Source organism: Neopelma chrysocephalum, unplaced genomic scaffold (assembly GCF_003984885.1).
Source record: "Neopelma chrysocephalum unplaced genomic scaffold, ASM398488v2 Primary Assembly neopelma1_44, whole genome shotgun sequence".
In the NCBI taxonomy this organism is placed as follows: domain Eukaryota; kingdom Metazoa; phylum Chordata; class Aves; order Passeriformes; family Pipridae; genus Neopelma; species Neopelma chrysocephalum.
In genome coordinates, this window is record NW_020897703.1 from 18110677 (window position 1) to 18132811 (window position 22135).

Genomic DNA, 22135 nt, shown 5'->3' on the forward strand with positions numbered 1-22135 from the left:
GCATAAAGATAATTAGATTTACTAATTGGTTAGATTCTCTTACTACCGCTACTTTTAATTTAAATGTATTGTGTTCCTATTTGTTATGGCTTAAAATCCAAGAGTTCACCCACAGATTGTCTTCAACTGGTGTTCAGGAACTTTGTGCTTTAAACAGACCTAAAGTCAAGCTCTCTGAGCCATGGATGTAGATGTGCTGCCCAAAGTGACTTTCATTAAGCAATAGAATGGTTTTGCTAGAAATAGCCTGGATCTGTTGAGACTGATGCTGAGCAAATGCTAACAAGCCTGCTTGATCCAAGCTGAATGGGATTAAATAGTATTTGTACTACACTAAGAATTGTGTTCTGGAGTATCCTAGTCCCAGCTTTCTGAAATGATGCTGGAAAAATTATCGCTCCATTAAGCCTTCTGGTAATGAAACAAAGGACTGGTGTATTACTGTAACATCTGAAACTCTCCGTAAAGAAATAAAGTAATGCTCCTTTTTTATTCTTGTGCATAAAAATTGTCTACCTGGGGAGAGAAAAAGGTGTCGGAGGACATAATCACTCGGTACTGTGAGATGCAAAAGATGTACTGACAGGAAATGTGAGAGGAAAATGCTTCTCTCTAACTTCTAGGAAGCTAAACCAAGCTACAATTGCAGGTTAGGATTTTGGAGATATCTAGAGACAAAAATTATTACTTTCTTGTCTTTTCCAGGAGAAAACTGTCCAAATGTCAACATTTTCCCACTACTCTTCGTATCACATGGTTTCAACATAGCAGGTCATAAAGGCTTGTGGAAGAAAAAAATAGAAAGTGTGTGATACTGTCTTAGTACTCAGTGTTCAAACAGCCTGTAGGTTAATTTAAGATTTTAATAGATCTAAAATAATTTAGATAAAACTGCTTTATGTGCGTATACTTGCACAAATACACTTTCAAGAGCAAAGGGGCAAGATGATAACAAATGAGAGAAAGTATGAATATTTCTCGCTGCTCATCAAGCTACACTCTCTGTTGCTAGTATTTCCTGATCAACTGGGGACGTCTGGAGTTGTCTGTACCATCTTAACATCATTTTCTGTAGTAATGGCAGCCACGAGATAAGTGTTGTTTGATATCTGTCTGAACCATTCATTGGCTGGCTGAGCTTGTTTCCTTTTTTCCCAGGAGTTAAACACAGCTACTTTTGTCATGCTAAACTGTAATTTGTGCTGTGGTGCCTGTGCATGGGTAAATCTCTGTGTGCTGTATAGGAGAAAGTTGTGCAAATTGTTCTGGGCATGACGGACCACTCCTTTTTTCCTGAAGAGCACAGGGTATCCTGTGTGTGAACTGCATATTACATCATACATCTATAGAAAGTGGACCTTTAATATCAGCTATGCTGCATATGCTGTAGTAAACATTTGGCCAAAAATGTTGGATATGGTGGGCTTTAAGTATGGCTGTCTAATGGTGCAAGATCATCTGTGAGAAATGGCAAAAGTAACATGGTGTCCACTGGTCCCAAACATTTAGAAACAGTTGTCATTGGCGCTAGTGTCAGGTCTGCCTTTACGCAGCTTTTTCTCAGCTCTTGCCTTAAATCACTTTTGCTGGGTATAAGGCAAACTTAAAGCATTGCAGTATTCATCGCCTTCCTATCTGTCCTCAATGCATGTAACTGCACTGAAATTTGAAGTTGAATTAATGAAAATCATTGGTAAGTCCTACTGCTGTGTCACACCCTCACTGCAAGCGGTGCAGCCAGGCGCCTGTACCAAGGTTGGCATGGGGTTTGCTACGCTCCGCTCCTGAATGGGAAAAGATGTGGGAGGCAAACGTCTTAAAAACAATGCAGTTCAACTCCAGTTCTTTTCTAATGAGATTTCAGCTTCTAAGTTTTATTCCAGAAAGCCATGTAGAGTCTTGAGAGTAATTTAGAAGACTTTGGGAATGTCGTTTGCAGTGTTATACCATGCTACCCGCAGTCTTGTTAAAATCCAAAGAAAGTTGGTATACATGTTGCAGCATGCAAACCAAGCAGAGTTTGCTCCCTGGTACTCTGTAGAAAAGCCCGATGTTGAAAAGTTTTGCCAACATTATACACTTTTGTCTCCTGGTCTGTCAATTCTATAGAATGTTGAAATGTATAAAACTTTTGGACAGATGTTTCAGCTTGTCTAAATGAATGCAGCACCACTGGGTGAAAGTGGAACTAGGCTGATATGTGCAAGTGCAGAAAACTGACACCTCCTTACATAAGGAGTCTGATGGTTTTAAAACTTTCTACTGATCTTGCTCTTTTTCTAAAACTGGCTGTATTGCTAATTTAGTAATAGTTGGCTGCTTCTATTCAGTTTTGGTGTTTTTGCTATGGAGGAGAATCACATTTATGGAGGTATGGTCACCCTGCCATAGAGAAATACAAGATCAGTGCCAGACCATATATGTGTGTGTGTGTGTATAAATATGTATGTATGTATATATAAAAATCTGTGTTTATATGTATATAATGTATACACACACAACTTGCAGCAACATTGTCTGAACTGTGGATTCCTCAAATGTCAAAATACCATGACAAATTTAGCACAAACTCTTAGTTGAAATTTAGTTGATAGTCACTTCAACCTTTGCTGAAATAATCAGAAAAGTATCTTATGCTTCCCTATTTTGTGACTGTAGCGTGTAGAAGGCAGTGGGGGTATGAAATCTTGAAGTTGTATTTAACACTGTTAGTGTTTCTTGAATTAGGTATGTGCTTTCCTAGTTTTAACCTGAGACTTGCTTTAACCCTTTACCAGCAATGTTGTGCATGTCCTCTTTCAGTGTGTTGATTGTAATGAGTTGTATCTTCTGCATTTTATCATATTGCAGAATATTAAAACCTTTTTTTTTCAAGGGCACTTCTTGAAATTTCTGAAGTGAGTAGCAAAAAGATGAATGGAATTTTCGGCCCAGCACAGATCACGCTGACCTCACTTCTATGGCAAATAATATGAAGGACTATGGAAATAATTACAGTGGATTGACTAGGAAGGACAGTGATGTTCAGAGTATGCTTTTCTGTTGTTCAGCTCATGGAGGAGTCATTCATTCCCATGGAAAGTGATGTAAGATGGAACTGTTCTCACTGAAATTGATTCAACTGCAACTTGACACAGGCACATAACAAGCTGTTGAGCAACAGAATTGGACCTTCTTGATATCAGAATTGCAATTACCTTTGTGGTGCACTTGGGCAGTATATCTACAGTGTCTTCTTGTTTGCTGATACCTCTACATTAGTTAGACCTGGAGACACAGAAATGCATTAGACACTTAGAAAAGGTAAAACATTTGCAAACTGAGTAGGAGGGATAAAATATCTAAAGTGATCTATACTGTGAAGCATGAATTGTGCAGATCAAAGAAGCCTGTTCATGGGGTCATCTAGCTTCAGTCTTGATAATGAAGTCTTACAAAACTGTCTTTTTCTACGCTTTTATTTTTCTGACATGCCACCTTTCCTGAACTGGAGAGGCTGGCGGTAGTGAAGAGGGCGTGGTCTGTCAGAGAGAGAATAAGATTGAGGAATGTAGAAGAAAGGGCCAGAGCCAGGTACCTGAACTGTTCTCTCAGTGTTGTCAAAGAATGCGGCAGGAGAAGCAGGAATAGACTGGGCTACCTATTAAATAGTGGCGTAACAGAAAAATGGCCTTGCCAGAAAGAGTGTACGTTCTCTTCTTTAAAATAGAAAGAGGGGTTCACAGTAATAATGCTGCTGCTAGGCTGGGTGCAGTATGCTGCCCGTAAGGAATCAGCACTCATAGACAAAGGGATTTTGATAGGAATTGACTCCCTCATGCATGGTCGGGCACAAGTTCTTCAATTTATTTAACTTGAATATAAACATAAAATGACATAGCAGATCCCATGTCAGCCAAAAGAGCCATCTGTGGTCTAACCCTGTGACAAACAGTATAGCAATAATTCCAATGCCACCAACAGCGTGGAGTTTGCCAGAAAAACAGATGCTTCTTTTGACATGCATCTTCAATGTGGTGCTGTTTCTGTCCTATAATTGCTGCCTATGGAGTGAGGGTGGATAGGAATAGCCAGATGAGCAGAATAATGATGTTGTAGTTTTTGGGGAAAAAGCCAAGAGTTTGGAAAATAATAAAAAGGAAATTAAAAAAAAGTAAAAAAGCTGAAATAAAAACCTGCAGAATTCTCCTGTGTGCATCGTGAAGCCTGTGACACTTTTTAAGTAAGAGGCAATACTTGCAAGAGTATATCAGAAATCTAAGATCTAATGCAATATGAAATAAGAGTGAATAATACTTAAGAAACTTCTGTGTGTAGTTTTTAACTTTTCAAAGGAAACATTTCCTTCTCTATTATTTTAAAGAACTAAAGATTAGCCAAGCATACCTTTTTTTTTTTCTGTACTACCAGTCTTTTTAATACAGATATTCAAGCATTTCTCTGAATAAACCAAGGTAAGTATCTGTAGTGTGCTAGTTTTTAACTTAGACTCATCAACAGCAGCTTTATGAAATATAGAGATTTAGCTGGACTAACCACCAAAATACAGTAATGGATGACATCCTTAATAGTTAAAAGATGGCATATTTACTACTTCATGAAATTAAAAAGGTAACTACCTACACCCATAAAAAATGTGCATTTTAACATCACAAATAGAAGTTCTTGAAAGCAGCAATTTTCAATCACCCTGAATATTGTCTGTGGCACCATATGTCAGCACTGGAGGTAAAGGTTCACAACAGGTAATGACAAAAAGGTTGAACAAATGACAGTAGAGCAGGAGATCAGCATTCTTCTCATAAAAGAGTCTGTCCTCTGAACAGAAGTAACTGCCCTGTGTGATGCAGGAACATCTTGCTGCCAGAGCTTAGTCTTGTGGGATTTACTTAGAGAAATGGTTACCTGGTGTCTCGTATTTTCCTACAAGGGAGCCAAAAAATATGCAGGATGAAGCCATGTCTCTCATTTTCCATACATTTAAGTCCCACTTCTTCCCATTACACTATAAATGCAGTAAGAGGATAATATGTATTATTTTTCTCAGATCTCAGTACTCTTGTTTCCAGGCTTCATGAATAAGAAAAAAATTAAGTGCCATTTTTCCTTTATGTTTTTTTTTTTATTGTGGGAAATGTCTAATTGTTTTTAGTTTTATTTTTCTGAAGAAAAAAAATTATAGGAACTTTCTGTTATCCTAATCAGAGCAGTATCTTTTACTTCGAGATATTAGTGCACCTTCTGGTCTTCAGTCGGGTTTAGGGTAACTTCACTTCTTAAGAGGGGGTTAAAAACACAAAGGTTCAGAAGCACAGTGAATTTGAGGACCGAAGAGGAGGAGTAAGCAATAGGATCAATAATCCCTTTCAGTGTGCCTTTTGCTCTTCTTCCTTCCCTCCCCTGTCAGGGCACACTGAGAATCTAATGAGTTTATTAGCTTGTACTCCACTCCAGTCCACACTTCTGCTACAGAGTGCCTTAGAAATGGTCTAGGAATATTTCCTTTTTTTGCTGATGGAAATATCATGTGGGATAATGTCAGAAGTCTCAGTCAAGATCTCTAGATATTTACTGCTTCTACCTTATTCGCTAAGCTGGTTGCACTGGCAGTGAAAAAAAATTAGACTTTTTTATGTGATCTGTTTCTGACAGATCTATTCTGTCTGCATTTTTTGGTCATTTTTTCTCTGTTTCTAGATTCTCGTGAGATGATTGTTCAATAATTTGTTGCAGAATATTTTGAGGAATTGAAGTTGGGCTGATTGCTGTGAAATTCCTTGAGTCTTCCTCTTACCCTTTAAAAAAAAATAAAAATAGGAAGACATTTGATGGCTGACAGAGAAGAGAAACTCTTCCTGGGAATTCTGTATGTGCCAGCTGCAGTTTGACTGGACAGTTTTTTAACATGCTGGGAATTTGACAACTTCCATGAAGTAATATAGTTGCCTGAATAATCTTTGATTTTTCATATGTTTTGGGCTGACATCTGGAGAGTTTTTAAATGGAGATAGTGAGTAGGAGTTTTCTGTTTAATAAATGCTAAAGCGGAATCCTATATACAGTGAGAAGTGACCACTATGAACCTCTTAATGCTGTGAGCACTAAAACGATCATCTGTCTGGAAATGCAAATGCTACAGTTCTCCACTTTTCCCCTTAAGCCTCATGGCTACTGCCTTCAAGACTCTAAGAAACCGTCCACTGGTTTAATGGAGTCTACTGGAAATACGGCCTATGCCACTATGTAGGACCTTCCTGCTAGCATATGACCCAGTGTGGTCCATCTCCCATCACACAACCTGGGACATGAAAAGCTTATGGAATCATTTTTGACTTAGATTCTGTAAGTACTGTCTGCACTGCCATTGAAGTGCTTGTGAGCTGTGTGTGATTTGCCAGCTCTAATGTGACTGTCTGTGGTCTAGTTGCATGACATGGGAGTTTTTGTGTTAATTGCTGTTTCAGGTGAAGCATTTCCCCTACTGACAATATCTTGAATGTTTCCTGTTGTGGAAAACATTGTAAGATTTTATACCCTGCTATTAACATATATCAACAGATGTGTAGTGCAAGGGAGGAATTTTGTTATTATTTGTATTCAGTGTCATGTGTTGGTCTTGCTACCTTTCAGGGGCTGGCATAAACCATTAGTATACAAGTTAAGACTCTCTGAAAATAGATGTGTTTTCTTTTATTTGTAATTTGAATCCTCAGGCTGGAACAAAAACTTTGACAGTCTAAATATTCAGTACCCTTTGCTTTCTGGACCCTGAGCAAAAGCCTTGGCTGGTTTCACTGAAGGAAATAGGCCTGTGTGTTTACTAGAGTTAAGAAGGAAGTTGGCAGTGAATTCTTTTGTGTCTATTGCTTCATGAAGGGCTAACCACAAAAACATGTACATGCTTTTTTGTCTGTCTGGTAGATCTTAGTACCATGTTGTCTTTCTTCAGGTATTTCAGCATCTTTCTTTTTAGATTCTTTTAATGTGGACTAGGTGTTGTATTGCTGCAGCTTGTTCAAATTTCAGAAACTAGAACTCAAATACTTTGCTTTAGATGTGTCTATAATTCAGTCATGGCTAGGGCATGGGACCAATGTATTGTTTCGGGGGATTGTCCAGGGAATCCAGGTATAAAACTGAGAGGGAAGAGCAATGCTGGGATTCACGATGAGCAGCTAGAAGGAAAAAGGATTCATAACCTATGCAAAATAATAGGATGTAGCCCAGTTCAGCACTCCCCTTGCTCTCCTTTGTGATACCTTTTGTGCTGTGGTGTGGCTAGTTTTGTGTATCCAGCACCTTTTATTTGTCTTTGGATTAGGGGAATCGGTCAGTGGCGCACTTGAAAATGCCTGACGGGATAAAGTTGATGGAGTAGCTGAGTTCCTGGGAACTTTGACTCTAGAAGAGCTACCTGAACCAGAAGGAGCTTCTTGCATTTGTTGCTTGCTCTGTTGTTACCACCTCTTCGGCCATCTCCAAGTTAGAAAGGTTTTTCATTTTAGTAATAATAATGAAAAAAACCCCACACCATATTCTTGGAGAAAAAAATCTGTTCAGAAGCATCAGTGTGGGTTTTGTCATATACTTCAATGTGGCCAGGATTATGCTCACACTTTTTCAAGTGTCTTCAGAAAAAGGAAATAGAGAGATTTTGAGCTTTGTTTCATTACCAACAGAAGATTGCTGTTGCTTTAAGCTTTAATATGTGTCATTTAAATAACATTGGTTCCATTTTCTTTAAAAATATGGAAACATTACATTTTTTAACAAGCTGGGAAGGTTTACTTCTGTACTTTCTGTTGGTAGTAATTGTTGCTTCTGGTGAGAACAAGTTTAGTCCTGCTACTTTACTGTAGGATCTGAGGAAAGGAAGTAAAATAGCTCAGTGGGGAGACAACTTGTCAGAATAGTCTAGAGGTGAAATTGTTGGGAGCATCTGAGCCATGACTAAGGACTTATACTAGACTTTGTCTTGTTTCATTACTGATAGAGCCACTCTTCGTGAAGTTCTTTTAAAAAGAAAGCTGAGAGAAGCATCTACTCATTCGTGCATTTCTGTGTTTCAAGGAAGGGCTTCTTATATGGCTCAAAAAAAGACATTGACAGCTTTCTTGTATTTAATCAGAAACATTTCTTATCCTTAATGGCAAGTTGGTTCAAATTAGTTGAAACACAATGGGTTTGTTAAGAAAGAGAATGTTAACTAAAAAAAAAAGAGTGAAAATAACTTCCTCCAAATTTTATTTTCATAGAATCATGGTGATATCCACCTATAGGTTTTATTTTCTTTTGTTTCCTTTTAGTATGGAGAGGACCATATTTAGAAAAGTAGTTTTCATAGGACTTGGCTGTAACACACAGGCAAGAAAAAGGGCATAACCCTCTATTTTTATCTTGCAAACTCCTCTTAAAACTTATGTGTTAAGGAATAAAATTCAAAGTGAGGCGGCTTCCCCGTTCAGTGTGATTTATTTTTTAACTTCAGTACTTAATTTTCCACCTATTTATTGCAGTCCATCATTATTGTAATTACGGCTGTAGTATTTTGGGTATAGTTCTTTTATACCAAGATATGATATGTTTAGACAACTTTTTTTTGAGAAATCCAGGGCTGTACCTCCAGGTGTTCCTGGGCTGTCTGTGATGTTTTGTAACAGAAAGAGTCTCTGCAATACCAGCCTCCACCTACAGGGTCCTTGGTCTTCCCAGAACCTAATTGCTTCTGCTTCTTGTGGCTGGAGCACTAACACCCCTCATCACCATCTAAAGGAAGATAGAATAGACTTGGATCCTGGGTATGCAAATATCTCTGTATGATCACAGAACGCGATGTCCATGGTTTCAGTCTTGTGCAGTAAACCAGCCCTTGCTGGAATAGTCCTATTGACTCTTACAGTGTCACTGGGAGATCATATTCTTTACCCATACAAAGAGAAGTTAAGGTTGGTGTTTTAAAGGTGAAAAAGGGGGGCAGGTTTTTTCCTGTCTGAGGAGTTTTTAAACAGGAGTCTGGAGCTCCTGAGATATTCTTTATACTGGTATCATCCTGAAAATGCTTAGAAAGCATCTGACTTACTGAATCTTCCTGTGACAAGTGCTGACAGACTGAAGAACAGCAGTTGGAGAACCTACCCTAAGGCAGGAGATTTGAATGCAGCAGCAGCAGATATTTTGGTTTCTACTGGTTGACTCATGTCCATTGAGAATTAGACTTGGAGAGGCCTCCAGAAATTCAGTTTTCCTTGCCATTACATTTCAGGCATGATGAGGAAAACCATGAAATAAAATAGTGCAAGACACTCAAAATGGCATCTCTGCCGCAGCCGTCGGTTTGCTGGCTTAGACTAGGTGATCAAGGTTTAGTGTCCCCTTATCTAAAAAAAGGTGATAAAGCAACTGTATTCATCAGTGAACAGTCATTTCTGTTAAACACTTTAAGTTCTTCTTTCTGCTAGGGACGTGATGTAGTTCCGAACAATTTTCTGTTTCCTAAGCTGTGCACAAAATGTGTCAGTGTCTTGCTTCGCGAGGTATGGCATCTTTTGTTCTCTTGAGCCCTTGCTTTCATTGTACATGTAAAGCTCTGTGTTAGATAATTAATAAATAAATTAAACAACTCCCAATTTAATTTAAAAAAAAGTCCAGATTTGTGTAATTGAATACTTTTTATCACTGTTGCACATGCTCATGAAAAATGTATGGTAATTTTTATGTCACTGCCAGTTACTGAAGGTTCTGTTTCAAAATACTATTGAGGGAAATCAGGGAGGTTAGGCTAAGCCAGGCAGGGTAAGCAGGTACTTGTAGCTTAGTCACCTGAAGAAAGCTAGGAAAACCCTAGCAGCAAGATTTTAATATTATGAGATGATGGCTAAATCTAGTAGTTAATGTATGCAGCAATTTATGGTTTGAATTTACAGTAGATTTGCAAGAACTAACTCTGTTGTTAAAAGTCACGGTACTTTTTCCATCAGGAATTTTAGCTGAGTGAAGACACTCATAATTAAATGCCAGCATGCTCTATATACCTGCTCTTCATACACAGTCTCTAACACAAAGTTAGAGACTTAAAAGGATTGCTACCATAATGATCATGCTCTGTTTTGGGACAGTTGTTATCCAAGTTATCTTCTGCTTGTTGAAATTTCTTTGGACTTCTATAGTCTGAAGGCAGCAATGGTCAGTATCTCTCAACCCCCAGGTCAAAGAAATTTCTTGAGGTTACTCCATTTTGGTTTGGTGTCTTTTTTTTCCTGTTGAGAGCAAAGAGACTCTTCTCCTCTTTGGCAGACAAAATTCTGCTCTGACTCATTTCCAGTCCTTAAGCATAGAGTAGTTTATAAGAAAGACAGGAATGGTTCGTATGAGTATATTCTCTAGTCGTTTTTCAGTACTGGCAATTAGTCCCATTTGAGTTTTATATTGAAAAGAAAACTCGGACAGACAATTCTTTTTATTTTAAGGCACTTCGTAGGGACTGTTCAGCCAGTGAGCTTTTTGTTTTTCTAACAAGTACCTGTGGTTTTCCCACTGCTGCAGTGGTGCTGTGGAGAGGACTGGAGGGAAAGTCCTTCAGAGATCAGGCAAGAGTGTTGGAAGCTCCTCACAGCTGGCTCCAGAATGGGATAGGGTGATCATACAGCAGAGAGCAGACGGGATGATTATTCTGTCACTGGCCTTTTTTGCTTAGATGTTTGTTGAAGGTGACAGGAAGGAAACTGCTCTGTAGAAAGAAGGATGTCTAATTACCTTTGGGAGTGAAAACGAAGGAGGAAATGGCAAACCAGTGTGACAATGGTATTTCTTGTGAACAGGAATATTGTCACAAGAAATAATGATCTCTTGCTTAGATTTATTTCTCCTATCCTTGTGTTCAGTGTTTTAATTTAAGATGCAATGATTTAAAAGAAAAATTAATGAATGTGTTTTTGTTTATGTTACAATATTGCAAATTGTTGTGAGGTCCGTATGACAAAAACTTAAGAACAGCTTTTGATGTGGATTTGCAGGAAAGACTACAGTTTGTAAAACAAAACTTTTCAAATTTGATTTCAGGTTTTAGGCAAAGTTTTCAGTTAATGTTTGTGAAAGCTGTTTCTTAACAAACAGCCCCAAACTTTGGCCAGGTCTCCACTGCAGAACGTCTTGCCAGCGAGCACTGCATCAGCCAGGGGTGTGGAAAAAAGTTGTACATCCTCACTGACATCAATATGTTGGCAAAAGCCCAGGTGTGGATGCAGCTGTGCCGGCAGAAGAGAGCTTTTATCAGCTTAGCTGGTGTTGTTTGGAGAGGTGATGCAACTACGCCAGCAGAAAAACTCTTCTCTTGGCGTGCGCTGTCAGCGTAGGAGGCTCCTCCGTGACTGCGCTGCCAACCAGCCCTTTGCAGCAATAGCAACTGGAAAAATAAGCCCCTTTGAACAACAGAGGGACCTCTATAATTTAGTTTTTACAAGTAGTCATCGATGAAGAACAGAGCGGAAAGAATGATTCAGGTTTTAAAATTAAGTTTTAATGTAAAAAACATGTTTAAGTCGTATGGCTTTAAGCTGTCACTGGCCCTTTAATGGCTGTCTGTCTGTCATTGGGTTGCAGGCTTTGAGAGCTGCAGTATGCCCAGCATCTGTGTTTTGTAAAGCCTTTAAGGCTTGTAAAGGTATGAGTCTCTGTGGAAGCAGTGAAAAATCTTCTGTCTGTAAATTTAGGAAGACATCTGTAGTCCCATTTACATTCTCATCATGTTTGGATGTGACCACTAGCACTAGAACGTCTTCATGTTTAAATAAAAGCTTAAATTTCTCAGAACGGAGTGTTTATGTATTAAAGGCAGACAGTTAGGATTCCTGCTCTCTCTACACACAGACACACATTTTCCTCTCCTGCCTTTGGCCAACTGGAGACAAGATTTTACAAAACTCCAGTTCTTCATAACGTAGAAAAACAAAGATTTTAAGAGAAAAACATTTTAAGAAGTAAAAGCAAAACCAAACCAAACCTACTGAAAAACTTAACTGAGGCTCTTAGCCTTCAGTTGTAATTACCAGTTTAGATGAAGATGGGTACATGTATGTTGAGTTTTCTGCCAGCTGTACATGTGTGCTCGAGGCAAGTGTGCATTTCGAAATTGTGAATAGAGTAGTTGTGCGTTTGGTCGCTGTTTGCGTTTTAACTCCACTGAAGGCTTTTGAAGAGAATATCATTGTGCCAGACTAAGTTTGTTCTGTTTGTTGTGAAAATGTTTTGAAACTAATTGCTCTGTCATTTTGCATTGCTTGTAACCCCAAAAATAGTTGCCTGGCATTACTGGAAGAAGAGTGGTCTGACAATCTGACTTGTGCTGCTATAGTTAAAATATGTCAATGTTTCCATTGCAATCTTGGAAGAGAGCATTTAATTTTTTCCCCTGGAAGAAATTCTAGATCAGTGCTTCAATTCCAAATATAAATATTTTGGAAGAGATTTGATGTTTCTAAAAATCTTTATTAAAACCAAACAAAACACAAAAATCTCTAACCTTATGGCAATGAAATATTGATATTCAGTTTTGAAATATTACATGATTATGGCGTGTATTTAATTCTTTTTGGTAATTTTCAATTCAATTAAATTAGGCAACAACAGTGTTACTACTTATTAATGTTTATTTTATAGCAAGTTTTGCAGTTGGCTGTTCCAGGCCATTATAGCTGCATAATAAACTTTGCAATATGCCAAATTGGAAGATTTTGAAACCTTCCTAGGGAAACACAAAAAAGAAACACATAATTATCATAAAATATCTGATATAAGGCATGCCTTTGTACTTTTTTCCTCCTCACAATTTCATTCCAATTTCCTGAGGTTATGTCCAAAATAGTTTCACTTTTCTTATTAAGGGTGTAGTTTCATGGGTGCTTTAAGCAGAGGTGAACTCTAATGCTTTCCTCTCTCTCTTTACATTCCTGTTCCCTGCCTTGTGACAGCCAAAGCTTTTGCGTAGCACGAAGCCACATGTGGTGTACCAGATCAGGGAAGATAATTTTTTGGTTCGGTCTGTGGCTGTACAACCGTTTGTACTAATCCAAAGAAGAGGGTGGCACCAGGGCAGGAACAAGTGAGCCTACGCTGACATCTCACTATATATTACACTTCAAATTTTTCCCCCGTACCATGCCTTTCCTCTGCAGTTCACAGGGCAGTTCTTTCTATGAGCTTCTTGAGCCATAGAAGCTCAGGCTTTTACAGGAAAGGGGCCACATGCAGCCAGTTCAGCAGTGAAAACCATGTAGTCACAAGACGTTTACTGGCAACGGTAGTTCTCTAGTGTTTTGTTAAAATATTCCTCTCTTACAACACCACAGACCTGTTCATAGTACTTTCTGTACAGTATCTTGCTATACTGTTGTTAATGCAAATGATTGCTCTACTGCAGATTTTCTCTAAGATGTTTTTATGTTCTGTTAGGGTCTGATTTTAAGAGCAATAGCATTAGATACCTTGAGGACTAGGTAGAAGTATTTATGTGCTTTTCTCCTTTTGAAACTTGAATTTTTTTAACATTATATAGAATCCTTTTCTTGACAGTCTTGGAGTAATCCACAAATATGGAAAATTGGTGGCAGTATGAAAGTTCTGCCGAGGCACTCAATTAATTTAAAGTCTAGTCCCTGAGCTATCTGTGGACTATATCTTAAAAGAAAACCCCAATAGCAGTATTGTGTGAAGTACTAAAAGCCAGAAGAGATGGAAGAAGAAGAGATTAGGCTTCTAATTATTTTTGTATTTTTGGATAGATTAAGGAAAGAGCGTGGTCTTTGTGTCTGCCACAATTTGACATGCGAAACAATCATAGCGATATAAACTTTATACCTGCTGGAACCAAGAGGAACAATATCTTCTCTTTCATTTTCACATCAGATAACACAATAAAGAGTGATAAAATCCTATGAGTAATATTCAGTGGAGGTTATGTATAATTTGACCCTGTATCATGCACTGAGCATGCATCAAATGGTGGTTGGGTTTATTAGAATGTGCCTGTGAATCCTGTCCCAAATGTGGTGTGAAAGCAGTTGTCTTTAAAATCCATGAGTAATTACAAACAGATTTAACACAGTGCTTCATATGGTAAACAGGCTACTGTAGACTGAGCTGATGTGATGTGCATGCTGTGATTGCTATCTATAGTTTACTCTAACATGCTTTTTCCTTTGCAGCAGTCCATTGTACCAGCCCACCCAATGGCTCCTCCTAGTCCCAGCACCACCAGCAGTAATAACAACAGTAGTAGCAGCAGCAACTCAGGATGGGATCAATTAAGTAAAACTAACCTTTACATCAGAGCACTGCCTCCAAACACCACTGACCAGGACCTGGTAAAATTATGCCAACCGTAAGTACTATGTTTAAATGTAAATTATAATGTCATACCTTAAAAGCCTATAGTAGGTATACAAACCGAGTGTTTGGATTATGAGGGAAGAAAAACAGATTCATGAACAGCCAACCTTGTGCTGTAGTATGGTGGCAGGTTTCAACTTCCTTGGCAGTCAGAAGGAAAAGATTGTTTGGCACTTTGGAAAAGCAAAGAAAGTAGAAATACAGCAGTGAACTGAATCAAACCATTGCTTTCACAAAAACTATGATTACTCATATTGCTCCCTGATGCTGTTGAAATGAGAGATAAATTAAAAGTAATATCTAAACATGAAACTTGCTTTTAAGAACCTGCAGAGAGGTGTTCCTCTGTTCACTGCTAAGATAAATCTGTTGATATAAACTCCTCAAGTAATTGTTCTGCATCACTGTAAATTACAGTGTGCATTTGCAGGTTTATCCTAGTTTCAGACTAATTTTTGGCTGTACATTACTGCACAATTATTTTTATGATTTTTTGATCCATGTAAGAATCCTCTCTAGTGGCTGGAATTCTGGCTAGACTTGGCCTAGCTTAAGGTTTTCAGGCAATGATGTTAACGTGAGATTTTTTTGCTTGTGTGAGTTACTGGTTTTATTTTTTAATTTTTAGAGCAGCACATGCCTCTTAGTTACTTTCAAATATGGGTCATAGGTCAAGAGACTGTGCAGTTACATTGTTTATAAACTGTTTAAAATTACCTTTCGTAAATGTTTTACTGAACTTTTAAAATTCTTAGTACTTCTGAAACTCATAGTGCACTTTCTGGATTATTTTGAAATCAGAAGTAATTAGCTAAGTTTTCAATACTACATGTAAGAAAACATCAAATTCTATCTTGAATGAGTGGACAATCATTACAATTTTATATAATGCTACTGTTTGAGATTCTTAAAATAATTATATTCCATTTATTATGTTCCATTTAGCAGATAAATAACTAGCAACATACAAGCATACATCTCCAAGAGCACAACACAACTAAGAAAAATTGCTAGGAAAGCCTAGTAAATCTTTGATTCCAGCTTATATGGAGTGCCTTTGTTTTTTAATATTGAAAAATATCTGATACCTAATTTATAGAGAAGAATTCTTTTTCTTTTTTTTTTAAGAATTTGGACTTTCAGGATAGTAGTCACATAAAAGTCCTCCTAGTATTATAATAAAAGCTACTTGCTATCAGGTCTTTAAAGAAATAAAATAGTTTTATTTGCTCTTTTTTCCAACAGCAAATTAAATCCTTGTGTTTTACAGAGAATAGAACAGATTATCTATCTGTGAAAAGATTTGTTGATAAATTAAATGTTTTTATAGCTTCCCATGTGACAATGACCTCTCGTAACTTGAATTTTAGTTTCAAACGCATGTTTTACAGAAGTGGATTTTTCCTTCCCGTTTTTGTCATTTGAACTGATGAAGTAACCTTGGCCTGTGCACTCATGTTATGTTAGGACAGAGCTGGGAGGTTATTTTGCACTGGAGCCGCCCAGTAACTACTATTTGTGCAGTGGTTACTATAGCTCCTTAATCTTTCTGAAGACATTTTGGTTTCCACAGTCTCAGATGTCATCAATGGATGAACAGCCTAGAAAAAAAGTATGTTCAATACTTTGCTGTAACTGGTCCTCTTCTTCTTGGATAGCCAAAGATTCTAATTTTGTTGTTGCTATTCAATATATAATTGTAGTTGGAATAGCGTGAATTGTATAAATAAAGAACAGACAAGAACTGCAGCCATGAAACTGTTAATTCTGATGTGAACTTAGTCTTGGAAGGTTATGGCATTTGTTCCTGTGAGATATTTCTCTCCTAAGAATCTTACTTGAGAGGAAAGGAAGCCCTGTCTCAAAATTCTCCATTTCTGATGAGGAACCGAGTGAGATGTCCAGAAATTTTAGGGTTGACCAACACAGTCCCTTAGCACCTAACTTGATGCGGCAGTAAGATAGAAATGACAGCACCTTGTTCACAGAAGCTCAGTAATCCACTTTTGTAGATCATGGAAAGTTTCGGATGCTAACTGTTCCCTTCCTACAAATCTGCCTAAACTTTGAGGACATAGAAGGCAAGATATTCATAAAAGTGAACCTGCCATGTTCATTGTTTAAGCTGAGACAATACAAAATAAATGGAGAATAAAATCTTGGGCGCGCTAAAGTCGGTAAAGAAACTGCTGTTTACTTCAGGTCTCTGAAATATTGTCATTAGCTGTTTCCAAATGCCTAATATTTTACTGGGAGGCTTCAGAGTAATTTTAGCTTCTTTTCCCCATATAGAGTGGATCTTGCTGTCCTTAGAGGGTGTCTGCTGGAGTGCTTGATGCTAAGAATGGATAGAAAGGCTGCTGTGCACGTAGTAGAAATGATCTTGCTAGCTGGCAAAAAGCAGCTTTCAGTGGAGGTACAGAAAAAGGTCACTGGCTTGTTTTGTGTCTTTTGGCCAATGTCAGACAAGGCAGATGAACACCTGTGGGTTGAGGAAATAATGGTTGAAAAACATCATTGTTACTGCAAATACCAGAAACATCCCATCTGCAGAGATTTTTCCCTCTGATCATCATGGACTTGTATCATATACAAAAAGTTATTTTCAGTGATGATTATTGTAGAGAAATATTGCTTTCGATAGAATCCGTCAGAATACAGAGTAGAATTATCTACAGAATTCTTTTGTGGGGCATCATGTTATACTGTGACTTTTATTTGCTTTAGTCAATATTTGCTTTAGTTCTTGCTCATGACAGCTAGCAGTGCTAATTTTGGCTATGTTTTAATTTTGTTTAATTATTTTTAGTGAATCACCAGAGAAACCTCTTATCAAGTTATGGAAGTGTTGGGCATGCTCTCCTGTTGTAGCACAGCTGTGCAGTATTTATGAACACAGTTAGCAAATGTTCATCATCTTTGTGGAAAAGTATTTTCCTGGCAAGAGCACAGTTTGCCAGTATATGTCTCTACAAATCTGTCTCCACCTTCATCTGATTGGTTCTTTCTGTTTTTCTATTAGCTGAAGCTTTTTTCCTCTTTTCCAAGATGAAAAGAGCAGATTATGTTTTTGTTGTGAGGGCTTACTTTGGAGCATAACTATTTTTCAGACAATATTATTGGGTTTTGTGTGGGAAATGAAGCTGCCATGTTTCTGAATAGTCCATTCAAACCTAAGCCTGCTACTCCAGTTCTGTGTTGGGAAAACAAATTTCTTCATATCAGTTGTGCCAGAGGCAGAAGTGTGGGGAATAGTAAAGTAGGTATTATGTATGTCATAAGGATGTCGTAACAGTCAACCCAGAACCAGAGCAGTGTTGGGGGGACAGAAGGTGAGTCAGTCCTGGCCATAAGAGTTTTCCATCAGGTATGTAGGAGTAGGCAAAGCAATCGATGTAATGGCCCACAGATAGTGTCTTTTCTGTGGGAGGCCAGGCAAGAGCGATCAGCTAAATAGAGGGACAAGAGCAGAGGAAAGGAGCCAATGAGCATGGTTTGGGGAAACCTGTAGGAAGCTGCCTGACTGCTGTGTGGTTTCTTTTCACAACTGTATAGTGCCATTGCATGAGATTTGCTGCAGTGACCAAGCCTCTGCCGTGAAGAGCTGGTTTGACAGGATTGTTGAAGCAGGGGTAGTCTCAGCCATGCCTAATTGTTCTCACTTCTCCTGGTGTGGCTATCAATACCTGATATGCTTCCTTCAGCTGCTGTGTTGGGTTTATGAATATATTATTTAGACTTTATTTGTACTTTCTTATTTCGTGATTCTTGGATAGTAATTTCTTTTAACTCATTTAATATCTGCACCTGAAGATACAAGAATAAATCCATTCCAGTTATTCACTGAAATTGTTGAGCCTGCTTATCTGATTAGGGACTTACGCGATTGGGTCTTAGCAGATTCAGTCAGGAGTTTGTAACTTGCTTTGACATGTTTTCTAGGTGCTTTCCAGACCCTCACTAAGCGCTGTGCTTTGCTGAGGATGACCTTTATGCTGAAGCTACATGGTTCCAAAGCCCTGTGCTTTCCACCGTCTTACTTATGATTTACTTGCTAGCGTGCAGCATGGTATCTCTGTAATGCTGAATTTCTTCAGAGACCTCCTTTTGTGACATTTACGTCATTAAATGAGGATGATGCAGGAGATCCTTCATCCTCCTGACAATCCCCAGTCCCAGGGTGAGATTTCAAGCTTTGAGGCTTAACCCAGGTCTCCTTTATTCAGTTCAGCGTAAATCGTCACACCAGCCCACCCTTTGGTATTCTCCCTTCTGGCTGTTTGCTGATACTGTGCTGCTTGTATCAAGCTGTTTGTAATCTATATGATATTTTTGAAATTGCTTTTTGCTCTGGACAGTTTCACTTAGTTGATCTTCCCCCTTAAATTATCACTGTATGATTATAATGTGCATTTTTAGTGGGATTACAACCAGAAAAGCAGCTGCTTGTAAGGTAAAAAAATATAGAATTACCATGACAGACCATTATTCTGTGCCAGGATGATCAGAAGCTTGCAGTGGCTGCCTTTGCATTCTGAAATTATGTCCTGTTTAGAGAGTATTTTAAGGGTTCTTTCCGAAATATTCAGCATTATGAACACAGGCATAGCTAAAACAACTGCCAGGCTAATGGTTTTTTTGAAACATTTGAGCCAGACGTGCTATACAGCATTGTTTCCACAGCAGAAGAACTTTTGTTTTTTAAAGTTACATACTCTACAATGTTTCCCTGTTTTGAGGCACAATCACCTAAAAATTGTTTCAATTCCCTGCTCTTAATAAAACACATATTTTCATTAAGTCAAGTGACGTCCATTAGCATATTAATGTTTCCATGTTCTTTGCTTGCTGTGTAATTGTGACCTTTCCCCATGTTGCCATTTCCCATCTCCTTCAAAAGTACTCAGGACTGAAAAGTGGTGAACTGGAGCTCAAACATTTACTGTAGCAGGGAGTTGGCAGTGCTGCTGTCACTTAAGAGCAAGAAACTTGCTAATTTTACTCTGCATATCTCATTAGAGAAAAAGACAGGTCTGGACTTCAGGAAGTGCTCTGACCATCTCTTGCATTTAACTCATTGGTCTGGGCAGGTCACTGCTGCTTAGTTCTGTCTGTGGAAATGTCTGAATGAATACAACCCCTATGGATAGATGGTGTTGGTAGGGAAAAGTTGAATGGAAGGTTTCAGAGCTCCAATTTGTTTTAAAGTGTTTTTTCTCTTCTTTCGTTTCTCCTTTATTCTCCATTTTCTTGCATTTTTCTTTCATGATTTGTCAGCTGCAGTGAAGTATTGCATTCATAATTATGTGGAATATGATGTCATGTCATATAATTAAATGTGATGCATCAGTGTCTTGGAAACTGTTCTCTTTGAGAACAGTATTAATACTGATTATTTTGGAGCTAGAGCCTATCTATCTTTCTTACTCTTTTAGGGTAGAAAGAAGCCCTCTGCAAATTTCTTCTTTTAGAGTGTTATGTACGCATTTTTAAAAATAGTAGTATTGCATGCATCTGCATAAATAACACCACGTTTACAGAATGTTGTTTGGTTGTAGGAGGAGATAGATTCCTTAGTAATTGAATAGCATGTGATTTGTAGTGTTCAGTTGTGTATGTTACCAGCATCATATTTTTCTTTATTCCCTGTTGAAGGACTGTGGCATAGTTTGGGGTTTGTATTATCTGCAGTAGATTTTCCTTAACTTCATTTTTCACTCAGTTTTGCTCTTCAGAGCAAACATACCACCAGGAATGGTGAAGGTGTGCTCCCTAGATGTATTCGCTGATTGTGTCAGTGCTGTTACCTGTGCAGGTGCACAGTGGCGTGGGACACAGTGCAGCAGTGCAGAGAAACACCCGCAGGAGCCCCAGGACCAGAATTTAGTTCTGCCCAGCTGATGTACCCAGTTTCTCAGATACACAAACTGTGAGAGTAGGAGTTACATGCCACTGTGGTATGTAAACCGGCTCTGCTAGCTTCTGTCTTAGCTGACGATCTTTTAAGAGGTAGCTGTCAAATATAGGTATTTCCACAGCTGAAAAGAAATTTTATTCATTTTTGTATGTTCCTTTTGCCAGATGAACTGGAGAGATGTAGGCCTGATATGGAGGCTGAAATGCTCCTTTTCTTTAGGGTTTAACTTCCACAGTCAGAGGCAAGGCATTTAGATGGTATGCCATGGGAATTGTGATTGGCCTGGAGACATGGTGTTTGGTTTAAATAGTCATTTCCTTTATTGTTTAGCAGCTCCTTTTGACAGTCATGTTATGAAGGGCCTAGCCTGGCAGGGTGCAAAGGAAGACTCTCTCTCTTCTCCTCAGTATTGGTACTTTAATTAGTCAGAAATAAAATTCAGACACCTTTACCCTCATGATCAAATGAAATCCACACTGAAATCCTCTCTGAAAAGTTCTGGGCAGTTTTTTTATAATAATGCCTTCTGTAGAATGCTGTTAGGGACCCATAGATATTTATGGGGAAATTGTAATTGAAAGAAAAGTTAAAAAGTTGTCTTCTAGAGTCCTATCCTTCGGATGCAGATAGTCTCTTGAGACTTCTTGAATTTAAAACAAATATAGTTTTAATTTTCTCTTTCCATTTTGTGATTAGGCAAAGACTGAAGTTTTTCAAACTCAGTATTTCATTTAGCCTAGCAGTAATCAGCAGTTCCCCTCAGCACATTGTTTAAAAAACAAGCAATCCAGATACAGATGCATGAAGGAACTCTGTGTTTGCCTTCTGCTCGCAGATGCACAGATCCAGTGATTGCACAAGCTCCATCTCCCCTGGGAGTTGAGAGTTTTGTTGCAGTGTGGGGCCAGAGGAATGGTGATCCCATGGAATTTCCTTGAGGAAGTGGGGGCGAGGGAGGAGAAGAGAGTGGAAGGAATGTTTCAGCCGCAGCTGCTTGTAAAAGAAGCACTAGGAAAACAGATTGGTAAAAGTTACCACCATTGAAGATCTCTCTTTGGAAAACAAAAAGCTGATTTGGTAACATGGAGCCTGCAAAATATGTGAGCGTTTGCAAGCCTGCAGGTATTTGTTGTATGGAGATGCAACCACAGAGCTGCAGGAAAGAAATGTCCGATGGCAGCTGTTGGAATGCCTTTGATCAGGGTCCCAGTCCCCAGCTTCCCCAATGGCAGGGACCTGACACAGATGTTAAGTGATAGCAGCAGTAATTCATTGGAATAACCAGTAATTCCAGAACATTTTGAAGGGGATCGTTTAATTCCAGTGGACTACTAAAAATGTTTACAAGTACTAATCAGGCTTTTTAGTGGGTTCCATAATGCCAAAAAGTGCCCCTTCTGTCACAGACGGCTTAGGCAGGTGCTTTAGTCATAAACTGGTTCAGAATTGACTCAGCTTAGAGACCTAGTTGGTTTCTGCCCCAGCATGCTTACACTAAACTTGCTCTTGTCTTCAGAAAACCTTTCAGTGTAGAAAGCAGGATCAGTATTTGCAAACAGATTCTTTTATCCAATGTCTAATATCTCGCATTGTTTCACGTAACTCACAGAAATCTTGTGAAGTCTTGAATTTGTTTGCTAGAGGTTCATTCTGCTTTGCTCTGATTTCTGTAATGTTAGCTCCTTGAAATGAAAAAATGAGCCATCTGATGTTGACGCATTATAAGGCCAGTCATTTTTTTTGGTAATGTTTCAGCCTTTTTTTAGCTACATTATTGCAATGCTACGTTTAAGGTTGACAAGGAACACCTCCAAATACTATGCAACCCAGATAATA

At 38.4% G+C, this 22135-nt stretch overlaps 1 protein-coding gene across 4 annotated transcripts in view; it reads left to right on the forward strand.

Moving 5' to 3' along the window:
- RBMS1 (RNA binding motif single stranded interacting protein 1) overlaps positions 1-22135 on the forward strand; it is a 151949-nt gene that overhangs the window by 70922 nt on the left and 58892 nt on the right. For all 4 annotated transcript variants that reach the window (XM_027678765.1, XM_027678766.1, XM_027678767.1 and 1 more), the window contains exon 2: positions 14199-14374. In XM_027678765.1, coding sequence (XP_027534566.1) covers positions 14199-14374 — 176 coding nt within the window. The remainder of the gene's footprint in view (positions 1-14198; positions 14375-22135) is intronic.